This window comes from Dama dama, chromosome 23 (assembly GCF_033118175.1).
Source record: "Dama dama isolate Ldn47 chromosome 23, ASM3311817v1, whole genome shotgun sequence".
In the NCBI taxonomy this organism is placed as follows: Eukaryota; Metazoa; Chordata; class Mammalia; order Artiodactyla; family Cervidae; genus Dama; species Dama dama.
In genome coordinates, this window is record NC_083703.1 from 52,490,280 (window position 1) to 52,505,795 (window position 15,516).

Sequence of the window (15,516 nt, forward strand, 5' to 3'; positions counted from 1 at the left end):
TGACTCGGGAGGAGGGACAGAAAGAAAACAAAAGCAAGAAACCCAGGAGAGTGAGGGACAAAGAAAGCCAGGGGAGAAAAGCCTCACTGAGGCTTTTCCTTGGTTAATGGTCCAAGTCCTTCTTCTAAGATGTTTTGGATCTAAGGTGAGTTGTTTGGTTACCAGACACAGGGTGTGCCCTAGGAATATTCCTCAGGTCATCGAAGGCTTCTAGGCCACAGTAAAATGTAATGGGCACCCTGGCCTGGATTCTGTCTGGATGAATGGACTGGCACAGAAGCCAAAAAAGGTGGATCCCTAGGCTCAAACACAGAACACACCAAAAAGCAGTCCCTCTGTTCGTCATGCTTGTATCAGAGGCCATTCTAATTTCTCCACTCACCTCCTTTCTCTCCTTCAGATTGGTCACCATGACAATAGTAGCTGTGTTTTGTTCCCAGATCATCCTCCAGAAATCATTCACCGTTTCTTCCTTTGGTCCTACAATATCCAACAGCAAAGATGAGAACACAGAGCAAGAGGAAGAAAGATGCTGGGAAATTAGGAACATTCATTCCTGATTTTTGGAAGCCTGTGCCCACATGTCCCCAGTTAAATATAGAATCCATCTACCCATCCACCCACCTACTAACTGAACATTTCCACCATGTATGTGTCAGGCACTTCAACAGGAAGTGAAGTGGGGGTGTGAGGTTGTCAAAATAAAAGAGAACACATACAATGTTTCCCAAGGATACTACAGTGAGGATTAGGAATCATGACTCCTACTGAATACCAATGTTAAGGGCGAGATAGTGAGCTATGTGCTTTATATCTCATTTACTCCTTACCATGGTGTGGTAATTGTTAGTGGGTATTGTTAGTGAGACAGGTTGGGTAAATTGCTTAGGCTGAAATTTAAAATTTACTTCCTGTACAGTCTTTTCCAGAAAGCCACTAACAGGGCATAAATAAAGAAAAAAGTGGGAGGTAATATAGGACAGAGACTAACAGAATCCCCAGGGTACTGGAAAAGGGAAGGTTCAGGATAATTATTCTGCTAGAGGCTAAAGGGCAATCAACCCAGAATGGAATGAAAGAAAGAAGGTTCTAGAAGGATCCCAAGAGAAAAACTTAAAAAAATTAAACCTCATGTATCTGAGGGTACCAAGAGAAAATATGTATTTCCAGCAAAGAGTTTGGAGGGGAAAAAAATCAGTGCTAGGTATACATCCAAAATTAAGTGAATAAGGAAAAAAGGTAATTATTAACACTTGGGAAAGAAGAAAACCAAAAACTGTATCCAAAAAAAAAATCATATAATACTATGTGCTTTAGCTGTGAATAACACTGGCATAGTAATAGGAATGTAAATAACAAGTATTATCTTCACTCCAAATTGTGATTTAACTCCACTGGGAGAATAGGGAAAAGGGACATGTCTGAGTGTGATGTAGTTTGTAAGATTAAATAAACTATGTAATAATATAATAGGGTTTCCCAGGTGGCGCTAGTGGTAAAGAACCCGCCTGCCAATGCAGGAGACATAAGAGTTGAGTTCGATCCCTGGGTGGGGAAGATCCCCTGGAGGAGGACACAGCAACTCACTCTAGGATTTTTGCCTGGAGAATCCCATGGACAGAGGAGCCTGGCGGGCTACAGTCCATGGGGTCACAAAGAGTCAGACATGACTGAGCTATTCAACAGCAGCAGCAGCAGCAGCATGCATTAGTATAAGAAGAAGTCAACAGATAAAAATGGTTGAATTAGACTAAAAAGGTGAAGATAAAATTTTGAGGGGAGAATTTGTTTCTGTAGATCTTGTAATACTTTTTTAGACTTTCTTCAAGAAATTTTGTACTCCCTTTGGTAAAAAGAGAAATATTAAGAAGAGAAACAAATCATGTCAGAAGTGGACAGATGCCAGAAAGATGTACGAGGGAAACTGTTTCACTGCCTGGTAATGTTAGGAAAAATCTCCCAAAGGAGGTGACATCTGAACCGTATGTTAGGACAGATAAAGCAGACTTGAGTTTAGAAAGGAGGCATAGGGAGAAGAGGCATTCCAGGCGGAGGTGCTGGGGGCTAACAGTGTGAGACACACACGGGCTGAAGGTGAGCTCACTGTGTCGGCAGTGTGGAGGAGAGAAGACGAAGCTAGAAAGATAGATGAGGTACCAGAATCTAAAGAGCTGGAGGCCAGTTCTTCACAAAGGCTTGCTTTATAGATACTGAAAAATCATTATAGGCTGTTCATGACAGTCTGACAAAAGTTTTACATTAAGAAAGGTCATTCTGGTGGAAGAAATGTGAGGAACAAAGCTAGGGCCTACAGGGATCAATCAGTGAGCTACTGCAACATAACTGGAAAAGCTGAGCACAAGGTCACGTGTCAGAGGCCAGTTTTGGAGATAGAAACCAGAGGACTAATCATATTTAAAGCAAGGGACAGGTAGGACATCTGGATGATCCTAAATTAGGCTTGGCGATTAGGTCTCCAAAGAAGTTATGAGAAAAAGCAGCTCTGGGGCTGAGGAAGTCACGTTTCAGCTTCTGATGTTGAATCTAAAGAGTTTGTGAGAGTATTCAAGTGGAGGGGCACAAAGTTAGTTTGAAAATGTGGCTCCAGAGCTCAAGAGAGGCAGCAGCCCATCAAACAGAGGTGGGTATCAGATGAGGTCTCTCAAAGAGGAGGGGAGGTGGGGAGTAAAGAAGGGGTAAAGAATTCCGTGTAAACACAGAATGCTGGGGATCTTTGAGCATTACTCAAGTTCAGACAGAACAAAAAGTCGAGGAGGCAGAAGAATGGACAGAAATGTGCCATGAAAGACAAGAATGGAATTTCAAAGAAGTAGCCATCTACAATTTTCAAGAGAAACTATATTTAAGACACAGAAAGAAGAATAACAGTAAGAGAGAGAATACTTAGAAAAGTGAGAAAAATCAAGAGAACAAAATGTCTGGAAATAACAGAGAGTTTCAAGGAGAGTGAAGTTCTGTGAAGTTCAAGAGGGAGTCTGAGAAAAGGCCCACAAGGAAATCAAAGGTGACTTTAAGAAATATTTTAGCATCAAAAAGGCACCATGACAAACAGAGGAAGAGACTTTATGTGGTTGTTGGTGCCAAAATCACTGAGTAGGTGGTAGCTGAGCTGGGCCTTGGAGAGTGGCCCTGAATTGACAGATGGCTATAGAGGGAGGGAAGTGGGGCTTGGTTAGGCAAGGGCCAGTCCCTGGTGGGAGACTGCAAGAGCAAGGAAGATATAAGGCTTTTCCTGATCACTCCACCTTATTTTACCTCTATCCCTATTTTATCATGCTCACAGTACTGTCCAAGAGAACTTTAGGTGATGATGGAAATGTTTCATATCTGCACTAATATGGTAGTCTCCAGTTACTATGACTAGTGTGACTGAGGAACTGAATTTAAAATTTTATTTATTTTATTTTGGCTGTACCACATGGCTTGCAGGATTGTAGTTCCCTGACCAGGGATTGAACCCATGTCCTTAGCAATGAAAGTGCAGGGTCCTAACCACTAGACTGCCAGGGAACTCCCTAAAATCTTGTTTTAAATAGCCACTTGTGGCTAGTAACTACTGTATTGAACAGAATAGCCACTTACCAGTTTCTGTTTATTTTGCTATAAATTTTCCTCTAGTGGTAAAGAACCTGCCTGCCAATGCAGGAGACTTAAGAGATGTGGGTTCAATCCCTGGGTCAGGAAGATCCCCTGAAGAACGAAGTGGCAACCCATTCCAGTATTCGTGCCTGGAGAATTCCATGGAGAGAGGAGCCTGGGGGCTACAGTCTACAGGGTGGCACAGAGCAGGGATGACTGAAGTGCTATAGCACAGCATGGCATCCTCCATCAACTAAAGGCTCCTCAGAGGCAGAGATTACACTCTATTTTATTCCTGTGCATATTCCCATCACCTAGGCCAGTACGTGGCACATAATAAATGGTCAATAAATATTTGTTGAATGATTAATTAAATGGGCTCTGACAGACCATAATAACATCAATTACTTTACAGTGTTGCAAACATCAAGATATTTTTTGCTAGGATCCTAAAGGTGAGGACACTTATTAGAACTTTAGGCTGTGGAAATGTGTACAGAGTATGTATAGCACACTGGCTCCCTGATTTGAGGGTTTTTAGACCACTTATCTGTGAATAATAGTAGAGCTCAGGCCCATGAGTGGGAGGAGAAGATGAGTCAGCCTGGACCCGTGAGTCTCCAATCCTCTTTAGAGACTAAATCCAAATTCAAATTCTGAGCAGCGTGGTTTGAACCTAAGCTTCCCAAAGGGCCCCAAGACAGAGAACCTCACTAGACTGTGGTGTGCATGTGTGTGTGTGTGTGTGTGTGTGGTGTTCTCCAGTATTTTTTACTGTGGGGTGTGTGTGTGTGTGCGTGCGTGTGTGTGTGTGTGGTGTTCTCCAGTAACTGTGGGGTGTGTGTGTTTGTGTGTGTGTGTGGTGTTCTCCAGTATTTTTTATGTACATATAAAAAAGAATTTATTTCAAAGGACCCCCGGGGCACTAAATCATCAAGATGAAGCCCCTTAGTTACAAACCTGCAAGGTAGATTGCTTTTCTTTCAGGTGGTAATAATTACAGAAAAGCTAATACATTCTGTGTAATCTATTCAGCATGTGGAAGAAAAAACCCAAGCCCATTTATGGTTAAACCCAAGAGTAAAAAAATTATCTTATTTTACCTTGTGCAGCAATGAATTTGTTCTTTTCCTGGTAGCCCTGGGAGTGGGGTGGGGGGAAATAGAGGAGAAAAAGAAAGTGAAAACCCAAAAATGGATAAGAATGAAATTGCCGAGACTCCCAACCAGTTTACAAAGCCTCCCTTGTGAAAAGGTCCGGGCAATTAACCAGAATTTCCATTCTTGAAATTTTCAAGGTATTGATGTTTGAAACATCAAGCTTTAGATGTTGTTGTTGTTTAGTTGCTAAGTCATGTCTGACTCTTTGCAACCTCATGGACTGCAGCATGCCAGGCTCCTCTGTCCTCTACTATCTCCCGGAGTTTGCTCAAACTCATGTCCGTTGAGTTGGTGATACCATCTAACTATCTAATCCTCTGCTGCCCCTTCTCCTTTTGCTTTCAATCTTTCCCAGAATCAGGGTCTTCTCCACTGAGTCAGCTCTTCACATCACATGGTCAAAGGATCGGAGTTTCAATATCAGTCCTTCAAATGAATATCCAGGATTGATTTTCTTTAGGATTGACTGGTTTGATCTCCATGCAGTCCAAGGGACTCTCAAGAGTCTTCTCCAGCACCACAATTTGAAAGCATCGATTCTTTGGCACTCAGTCTTCTTTATAGTCCAACCCTCACATCCGTACATGACTACTGGAAAAACCAAAGCTTTGACAATACAGACCTTTGTTGGCAAAATGATGTCTCTGCTTTTTAATATGCTGTCTAGGTTTGTCACAGGTTTTCTTCCAAGGAAAAAGCATCTTTTAATTGGATAGCAGGAAGCAAAGCTTACATGGTCTAGGCAGTCTTCTTAAAGTGAATTATTAATGAACGCTAGTATAAGAACATCCAAATAACAACTTGGATTTCCGCCAGACACCATCCAGTGTGGATGAAAATTAGGGTTAGGGTTAGGGTTATAACAACTACTAGGCTAGATCCTGTTCTGATGCTCTCTCAGCTGCTGACAATCTAAGTCTTAGTGTTAATGAATAGGAAACTTCCAAGTCAGAAGCATGTGAGGCTGAGCCCACACTAAGAAGGTAAAAGGTCTTTTGCTTGACGAGGCTTCACCTAGGTGCAGAAGATTTCTGGGAATAGTCCATGGGTATGGTTAACAGCTCCCAGGTGTCTGACAACAGGGTTCTCGTTTATAGGAAGTGGGAGACAAGCCAAGCAGCCTGGGGACATCACTTAATAAGATATCATATATATATCTCAATAAGATTTATATATCATACACTGACCCATATATATAGAATCTAAAAAGATGGTATGGGTGAATTTCTTTCAGGGCAGCAATAGAGAAAGAGAACAGACCTATGGACACGGGGGAGGAAAGGGGAGGAGGGAGAGGGTAAGACGTATATATAGAGTAACATGGAAATTTACAATACCAATGGGATAAAATAGATAAAATAGATAGCCAATGGGAATTTACTGAATGACTCAGGGAACTCAAACAGGGGCTCTGTGACAATCTAGAAGGGTGGAACAGGGAGGGAGATGGGAGGGAGGTTCAGGAGGGAGGGGACATGGGTATAACTATGGCTGATTCTTGATGTGTGACAGAAAACCACAAAATACTGCAAAGCAATTATCCTTCGGTTAAAAAAAAAGGTAAGGATCCTCTGAAAAATTGACACTAGCAGTAACTTTCTTCTTCAGTATTTACTGTTTAGTCACACACCTTTTCAACCTCATTGTTTAAATGTAGTGTTCACTGGAGAAGTCCTAGGTAAATGAAAAAATTATTTGATTTAAAGATTGTAAATACCTCTGCTTCTTTCAGACAGCATTAAGATGGGCAATGAGGAAGACAGTTTCATGGATGGGACACCATGCCACACCAAGGTGATGATGTGAAATACAAGTCTGCAAGGCAGTGGCAGAACTGCTTCTCAGCACTGGAGAAAGTTTTAGGCCTCAAGATGGAGATGTTTAGAGTTAACAAGAAGCTTGTTAAAATTTTTATTTAGAAGAGCAATTTAAGTTTTTCCAAATGTTTTTAATCATTAAAAGATGGAAATTGATAAAACCTTAATTCAGGATGCTGCACTTTGGTTACAGCACTAAACATGTAATTAAAACCGAGAAGTTCTTAGATTATGTTAAGCTATAATATATCCCTGCTCCAGGAGAAGTAGCTGCCAAATTCTCACTGGAGTGTGTGGGTCATGAATAGCTTAAAAGCACAGTTGGAGGGCCCAGCCCCCAAGTGCTTCCTGTTCCATCTTCATTAGGAGTGTGCTATATATGCCCCATGAAAACATGCCTACATAATGATATGGTGACATTGCTTAACCAATAAGTAAAACCAGAATGAGGCCGAATTACTGATCTTCCCTGTGTTATGTTCAAGGGAAAGAAGAAATGTGGCTCCCGAGTTCCTGAGACATCCTTGGATTCTGAAAGTCAAATGCCAAGTTGGCTCCATGTGGCATCTACATTTCTACCAGTTTAAAAACAAAAACAAAACACTTCTAAAAATCCTCTAAATACTCTTAAGACACCTAAGAGTGAGGAAACTGGTCTCACTGGTCTCTCCTAAGACTTCAGGCGGGAAGCCCAGCTGCCACCTGTTGCACTGTCTATTTAATCTTCTCTTGTTAACAATGTCAGGTTCACTTTGGACCTTTGTAGTCTCCAAACCACAGGTCCCAACCCCTCCCCAACTGCTGCCACCATGGCCTGGTACCTGACACCACTTCTCTTTAAGGTTCACATGTGACCTGGGTTCTCTTGTGTGCACAAAGGGTTTGGAAGTGATTGCCAGGACTGGGAATGGGGAGTAACTGTATATTGATAAGAAGGTTCTTTTTGGGGTAAGCAAAAAGTTCTAAAACTAAGAGGCAATAGCTAAGAGGTACAGCATTTCTCTTCTGAGGTGATGAAAATGTTCTAAAATTGGTCACTGCTGCACGTATCTATGAACAGACTAAAACCAGTGAATTGTAAATTTTAAGTGGGTGAAAGTTATGGAATGTGAATTACATCAATAAAGCCATCCTAGGTGGTGTGTGGTAAAGAGGCTACCTGCCAATACAGGAGACCTAAGAGATGTGGGTTTGATCCCTGGGTCAGGAAGATCCCCTGGAGAAGGAAATGGCAACCCACCCCAGTATTCTTGCCTGTGAAATCCCATGGAGAAAGCGGTCTGGCAGGCTACAGTCCACAGGGTCACACAGAGTCAGACACGGCTGAAGCAACTCAGCATGCAATGGAAGCATTAACTTGGTAAACTTACTAAAATTCAAGGAACTCTATTGTTTTAAATGTCTGAATTACTGTTATACAACACTTACCAAACCCTATTTTTTCTCCCAACATGATTGAGGCATAGTTTATATAAACTTACCTTATATACCTCAGTCATGCTGGGAGAAAAAATAGGGTTTGGTAAGTGTAACTGGCAGCCCACAACAAATGGCCTCAATGTGCTTCAGCAAAGGCTGCTGTCTGACCCTCCCAGTCCAGAGCACATGTGCTCCCTCTTTCCCACTGGATCTCTCATCTGCACTCAACCCTGCTGCCCACTGAACACCTTCTCCATGCTCTACTCTTTGTCCTCTGAGATGCTCTTCTCTCCTGGTCTGTCTCACTCACGAGTGCCTCTTGCCCAGTGTGCCTTGGCAGAGGTTTTTGGACTCTAGGATTTACTCTTCTGTCTCTAATGGCTTTGGAATCTCTCCCCTGAGCTCAGATCAATGCCCAACTACGCTGGGTACATCCACATGGATCACCCTATACTTTTTTTTTTAAATACAAGAAAGGTACAGGTTGGTTTTCTTTCCCCATAATTAAATTTTCACAGCATCTCTCCAATCACAAGTATTACAAAAGAAAGTGAAAAAAATAACATTTTACAGACTTTAGACTTGTCTTCTGCATTTAGTTCAAATCTCACCATCTTCAAAAAACATTTCTCTTGCAAAACTCATCAGCTAAAAGTTCTATCTAGGCAGTAGGAAGATTGTCTTTGCTAGCCCACGGCAATTCTTCTCCCATTTTCCCTAACCAGTAAGGGCTGGACAGCAGAATGAGGCACAGATGGTGGGGGTGAGGGGAAGGGACACAAGGGCTAATTTCCCCTAGTACAAGATGGCATCTGAAGCTTGATGGACGAGCACAATTGGAGAGACCTGAGGAAGGGTCTAGGCCCTGTATTCAGTCGGAGTCACGGCTGGTAGTGGAGGAAGGGGAGGAGGAGTGTTGCCTGCCATGCTTGTGGTGTTTTTGCTTCTTTTTATGAGTGTTCTTCATTTTCTTCTGCATCCTTTTGTCTGTCACCATTCCTGGTCCTGCCATGCCAGAAGCCAATGGATTCACAGGATACATGCCAGGGGCAGGTGGTGGGTATGGGCAGGGGTAGGGACCTGAAGGTTGGCATCCTGAAGACCCTGGTTGTGGCACAGGATGACAGGGCCCACAGGGGGAAAAGCTGGATTCCCCTGGGGTCCTCCTGGGGGAGTGGGAAGGGGGCCTGGAGGAAAGGTAGTGTTGGCAGGTGGTGGATGAGCAGGATTGCAACCGCCAGGGTGCTCAATGTCAGGCAGGTGTGGATGTGGCCCTGGCTGCCCAGCACTGGGATTTCACATGTTCAGGTGTTTCCTCCAGCTCAGGTCAATATACTCTACAGAGTATCACCCTATACTCTCTCATATATAATCGATAACCATGTCCTACTAAATTCTACCTCCAAAGTGGTTTTTACTTTGATAATTCTTCTCCAACCCTTCTACTCTCACCATTCAGAGCCTGATACTATAAAGCATCTAACTGGCCCCTCCTAAGTCCATGTTGCACACAGTAACCTGAGTGATCAATATTCAAATGTGGCCATGTCACTCCTTGTCATTAACACCTTTCAGTGTTATCCCACTGCCTAGAATCAAAACTCAGCTGTACTGAAAATTTGCAGATATTTTAAGGTAGCTCAATCAGCATCCAGTCCCACCCACTAACAGCCTGACCTTCTTTCTATAGAGGCTGAGAAACTAAGAGCTGAATTCCCCAGACTCTCTTGCAGCTCTGTTCAGCCTAAAAACTCAGTTTCTTCCTAGCAGTCCCACATAAGACTTAGGATAGAAGTGAGTAATGTGAGATGGTGTCTGTGCTAGGAAGATGTAGTCTCTGGGCAGGCATGGCAGTGGAAGCATTGAGTTCTTCTGTAGCACCTGCCCAGGAGTTCCACTCCGAGAGTCATACGGGGTAGCAGGGTATATCTATGGCTGCTCTGTTCCTCACTGAACACCACCTTGCAACTCTCCCACAGATTCTGTAAGCTACCTAGTATCTAATAATAAACCCCTTCTGCTTAGAAGAATAGAAAGTTGACAAGGTTGTCTGAAACTAAGAACCCCAACACACAGCTAACACTCAGTGCCTTCTGAGACTGAGCTCCTACCAATCCCTCAAGCCTCGTTCCTTCCTACTTTGTACCTTATAACTAAGACGGCTGTTTCCAGTCTCTGACTTTACTCATAATTTTCTTTTTGCTTTAAAGTTTCTACCTATCTTTCTTCTCTTGAATACAGACTTACCCTTCAACATCCAGCCTACAGGATCACCAGGCTGGCTGAATGTTTCCTTAAGTGCCAAAGAATCTGGCAGTATCTCCTTCGCACATGTTGCACACTAAAGATAATGATCTACCTGAAGGTAGATCACACTAGGGACTACAACCTATCTCTGTAACCTCTGAGCCTATCCCCAGTGCTTACCATACAAAAGGTGATCAAAAAATGTTGACTGAATTGAATAAACCTAAATCTTCTTTAGTCCCTGACTCTTACTCATACTTCACCGCAGCTTTTTCTTGCGTTTCTACTTTCACTGAATTTGTAAGTGCCCCTTAATTTAACCTCTTCATCTAAACTTTCATTTCACCTATTAATAACCTCCAATAAACACCATGGCATTACAGGATGCCCTACTGTGAGCTCCAACTAAGCATGGCCAAAGCAGAAGGCATGTTTCCTTTTAGTACCTTGCTTATTATGACCATGAACAGACCCACCTTACTTGCTTACTAGTCTTCACATCCAACTTACTTTTGTCTGTCTTCATCTTCAATGTGGGAAGGATCCAAACTGGTTACAGTGACAGACACTGCTGATTACTAACTCAAAAGCTATTCCTCGTCATTCTTCCTTGCCATCAAAACCATGCTTTTGTTCGGACATTTACCTTCTACTGGCCTGGAAGATGACAATTCCTCAGCCCCAGAAGGGTAAATCAAGATAATTCTCAATGCCTTAGCCAGTGATTAGAGAGAGGGTGTAAGCATGTGATCCGATGCTGGCCTGTTGGCTCTGAAGGGCACTGTACTGGACAGGCTTCTGAGAAAGATCATGCTCCTGAATAAAGAGAAAAGCATATGTACAAATTCTCCACCACCTCCTCCTCTGTGTTGCTTGCTGTGTGTGTAAGAAATGTATAGAACTGCTACAGCCATCTTGTGACCAAGAGACACTGCCAACAGGATGAAGACATCTGAGTAGAAAGATGGAAACACCTGGTTTCTTAAGGATGTCACTGAGTCACAGACTCAGCCAACCCTGGAACTGCTGTATATTTGCTTTCAGATTATATGAGAAGTAAATGTTTCTGTCCAGACCAATTTTAGTTGAGTATTCTGTTAACTGAAGATGGAAACATTTTGACTAATACTGCTATACTCTTCCATGTAACATTAAACTCAATCTATTCCTCCTTACCTGTTCATCATAATCATTGATCTAAATTCTGGGAATCTTAGCTGGTTACTAGCCTTTTTCCATTTTCCTTATCTACCACAGCAGTCATTTCTCATAGAGTTCTTTTCCTTCCAACTATAAACATACGACCATCCCTATGAAACATATATACAGGAATTTCAGCAAATCCACTCTAGTGAGGATGCCTGCACTGCTCCATTTCTGAACTCCATCAGATAATCTATTTTTTAGCCACAGCCTCTTTTCTTCCACCTTTCTCCTTTTTTATCCCAAGACTGTTCTTTCAATTTGTTGAAACCTCGTCCTTCATCTCTTCCTTTCTCCACTGAACCTGAAGCCCTTAGATGACTACTTAAAGCAGCAACTGACTTCTCTAGTCCTTTTATCTGAGTTACCAAATGTTTTCTGCATATCACCAATCCTAAGTACAACCAGAGAAAATTACACAACTGAGGCTCTTATACATCAATGATTTCCATCTTAGATAGGTGCTCAGTGCAGCTAAACATGCTTTTTTTCCATGCCCTTTTCAGTGTTCTTTCTTAGTGGTCTCAGTACTCTCATGTCACAGTTCCACCCCCCCTTTTCAGCAGATAACCTTGACTTTACTTCTCAGAAAAAAACAGATGAGTTCTTTCAGCTTGATTTATTCACACCTACAAACCAACTCTATCTATTCTATATTCCTTTACCAGCAAATTCAGAGGAAAAACATCCTTTTTTATGTTCAACACTAATCTATCAGCTTTAAAAAAAAAAACAACACTGTGGTAAAATATATACAACATAAAACTGATCATTGCAGCCATTTCTAAGTGTACAGTTCTGAATAAATAAGTTTATTCACACTGCTGGGCAACCATCACCACCATCCATCTCCAAAACATTTTCACCTTCCTAAACTCTATACCCATTAAATGATAATTTCCTGTTCCCTTCTCCCTCTAGTCCCTGGCAACCACCATTCTACTTTTTGTCTTTATGAATTTGACTACTCCAGCTACCTCACATAAGTAGAATTAGGAAATATTTATCCTTTTGTGACTGGCTTATTTCACTTACCATAATGTCTTCCAAGTTCATCCATGCTGTAGTATATGTCAGAATTTCTTCCCTTTCTAAGGCTAAATGATATCCCATTATATGTGTATACCACATTTTACCTATTCATTCTTCCACTGATGGACACTTGGGCTGCAATCACCTTTTAGCTATTGTGATTAATGCTGTTATGAACATGGGTGTACAAACTTCAACAATATTCTCTTCATGCTTCAGTAGTCAGGCTTGCTCTTTTTAGCTCTCTTGCTTACTTTCTCTCTTTTTTTCAAACTCCCTCTTTACTGATTCCTTCCTGTGAGCCCATAAAATATACTCACATCTCTCATACCATCTCTATAAACATTCTCTAAATCACCCTAAAAACCTCCTTCCAATTTCAGCTCTTCTCGCGAAGCAGACACGACTGACCAGACTTATCTGGAGTCAGATATCCTTGTCCTGTTTCCCTACTTTCACTGTAGATGGCAAGGTGTGATTCTGTTCTTAGTTATCCGAATAAGCTCAATAAAGGATTCACTCACTCCTACCGTGATGTATACATTTAGGTTCCGATTTCTGCATGGGGAAATTTTGATGATGATGACAGGTAAACATAAGAATACATTTTAAACTATCTGTTTGATCTTTAAAAAAATTTTTTTCCAATCTCTTAAAAAAATTATCCTCAGGGAAAACTTGTAATGACAAGTAATCCTCCTTACATGCAGCTGGAAAAGAGCCAATGGTTAGTCGAGGTAATAATGAGAAGAACTCAAAGTTTCTTACATTGATGAATGAAGCATTGATGTAATCAGAATCTGGAACTCCTTCAACTGGTGTCAGATGGACTCGAGAGTGGTCATCTAGAAAAAAAAATTTTTTTTTCAATTAAATTCAATTTTATTTTTCACTGGTCCCAATGCAACCAGGCCAGTTGTGACGATGTAGAACACACACCTGTATAAGCTGTCACTGCAGTACTATTACAGCAAAAATTCAAACATACCTCAACCATCATTATGGGACTAAGTTAAATAAACTAAGATATATCCATAATATGGAATAGTAAGCAGATGATAAAAAGGAAAGTGAATATTCCTGTTTCTTGACAATTGCCAATATATTAGCTTTGTTTTTATTTTACATTTCTTTATATTATAATCGTTTCAGGTACACAACATTCTAATTCAACATCTGTAATGACTACAGTGATTACCACAAGTCTAGCTACCATCCATGACCATGCAATAGGCCCCTCTCTTTCATCCATTTCACCCACGTTCAACCCCCTTCCCCTCAGATAACCAATAATCTGTTCTCAGAATCTATGAGCTTGTGTTTGTTTTGTTTTTTAGATTTCACATGAGTGAAATCATACAGTATTTATTTTTCTCTAATTTTCTAAGGTAAGAGCAATGTATACAGCATACCAGTTATATTAAAAAATATATACACATTTATACACAAATAAGATGACAAAAGTATCTGTAAATGGCTAGTACAGTGGTCTCTAATTATATTATGCACCCAAAAATACACCAGGACGTTTTAGAAGGATGAATTTTTAAAAAAGCAATCATAAAAATAAAGCAAAGTTCAAACATTTTGCTCGCATCCCACTGGATTATGCATATTCTATTCTGGAGGCCACTAGCCTAGAAAAATGCCCATTAAGTTATAGATAAACAGATTCATAATGACTAACTCTGGGAAGGAGTTATGAAGAGAACTCTAAATTGGAATTTCTTTGCAATAAGCAACAAAAAACTCCACAACAACCATGCACTTCCTATCTGGTCTTAGTGAAATTGTTCTCTTTAACCTCCTAGAAACTTTAGGCCTGCCACAAAAAACCTGGTTAAGTACCCCAACTGACTTGATAAGCACCTGGGGATGCCTGGGGAGCCATAAAGGCTCTTTCACTCTATTCTTATTACCCAAAGTTTTCACTCTATTCTTTTTTTTTTCATTTATTTTTATTAGTTGGAGGCTAATTACTTTACAATATTGTAGTGGTTTTTGCCATACATTGACATGAATCAGCCATGGATTTACATGTGTTCCCCTTTCTGATCCCCCCTCCCACCTCCCTCCGGGTCTTCCCAGTGCACCAACCCTGAGTACTTGTCTCATGCATCCAACCTGGGCTGGTGGTCTGTTTCACACTTGATAGTATACTTGTTTCAATGCTATTCTCTCAGACCATCCTACCCTCGCCTTCTCCCACAGAGCCCAAAAGTCTGTTCTATACATCTGTGTCTCTTTTTCTGTCTTGCATATAGGGTTATGGTTACCATCTTTTAAAATTCCATATATATGCATTAGTATACTGTATTGGTGTTTATCTTTCTGGCTTACTTCACTCTGTATAATGGGCTCCAGTTTCATCCATCTCATTAGGACTGATTCAAATGAATTCTTTTTAATGGCTGAGTAATATTCCATGGTATATGTACCACAGCTTCCCTATCCATTCATCTGCTGATGGCCATCTAGGTTGCTTCCATGTCCTGGCTATTATAAACAGTGCTGTGATGAACACTGGGGTACAAGTGTCTCAGATTTGGTTTCCTCAGTGTGTATGCCCAGAAGTGGGATTGCTGGGTCATATGGCAGTTCTATTTCCAGTTTTTTAAGGAATCTCCACACTGTTCTCCATAGTGGCTGTACTAGTTTGCATTCCCACAACAGTGTAAGAAGGTGCCCTTTTCTCCACACCCTCTCCAGCATTTATTGCTTGTAGACTTTTGGATAGCAGCCATCCTGATTGGCGTGTAATGGTACCTCATTGTGGTTTTGATTTGCATTTCTCTGATAATGTCACTCTATTCTTATTACTAGTCTTCCCATGATCAATCACCAGATTCTTTCCATCCTCAGAAAAGCCAACTACAGGTGCAGTTTCAGTTTATATCCCAAAAAATGCTATAAACACTCACAAGGCAAGATGTTTACATATCGATTTTTTTCCTTGTTCTCCTCCTTGGAGGCAGCTTCACAGGTGGCCTGGATAGGACAAGCAGGGAGAGCCTAAAAGGTTAAGAGAAATTACAGGA

The 15,516-nt window shown here is 41.3% G+C and overlaps 1 protein-coding gene across 5 annotated transcripts in view; it reads right to left on the bottom strand.

Moving 5' to 3' along the window:
- The window catches only part of PTPRA (protein tyrosine phosphatase receptor type A), a 164,719-nt gene that overhangs the window by 15,617 nt on the left and 133,586 nt on the right, over positions 1–15,516 (bottom strand). For all 5 annotated transcript variants that reach the window (XM_061126740.1, XM_061126739.1, XM_061126738.1 and 2 more), the window contains 4 exons: positions 15,400–15,490; positions 13,247–13,323; positions 4,704–4,740; positions 383–480 (listed from right to left, as the gene is read on the bottom strand). In XM_061126740.1, the coding sequence (XP_060982723.1) occupies positions 383–480; positions 4,704–4,740; positions 13,247–13,323; positions 15,400–15,490 (303 nt within the window). The remainder of the gene's footprint in view (positions 1–382; positions 481–4,703; positions 4,741–13,246; positions 13,324–15,399; positions 15,491–15,516) is intronic.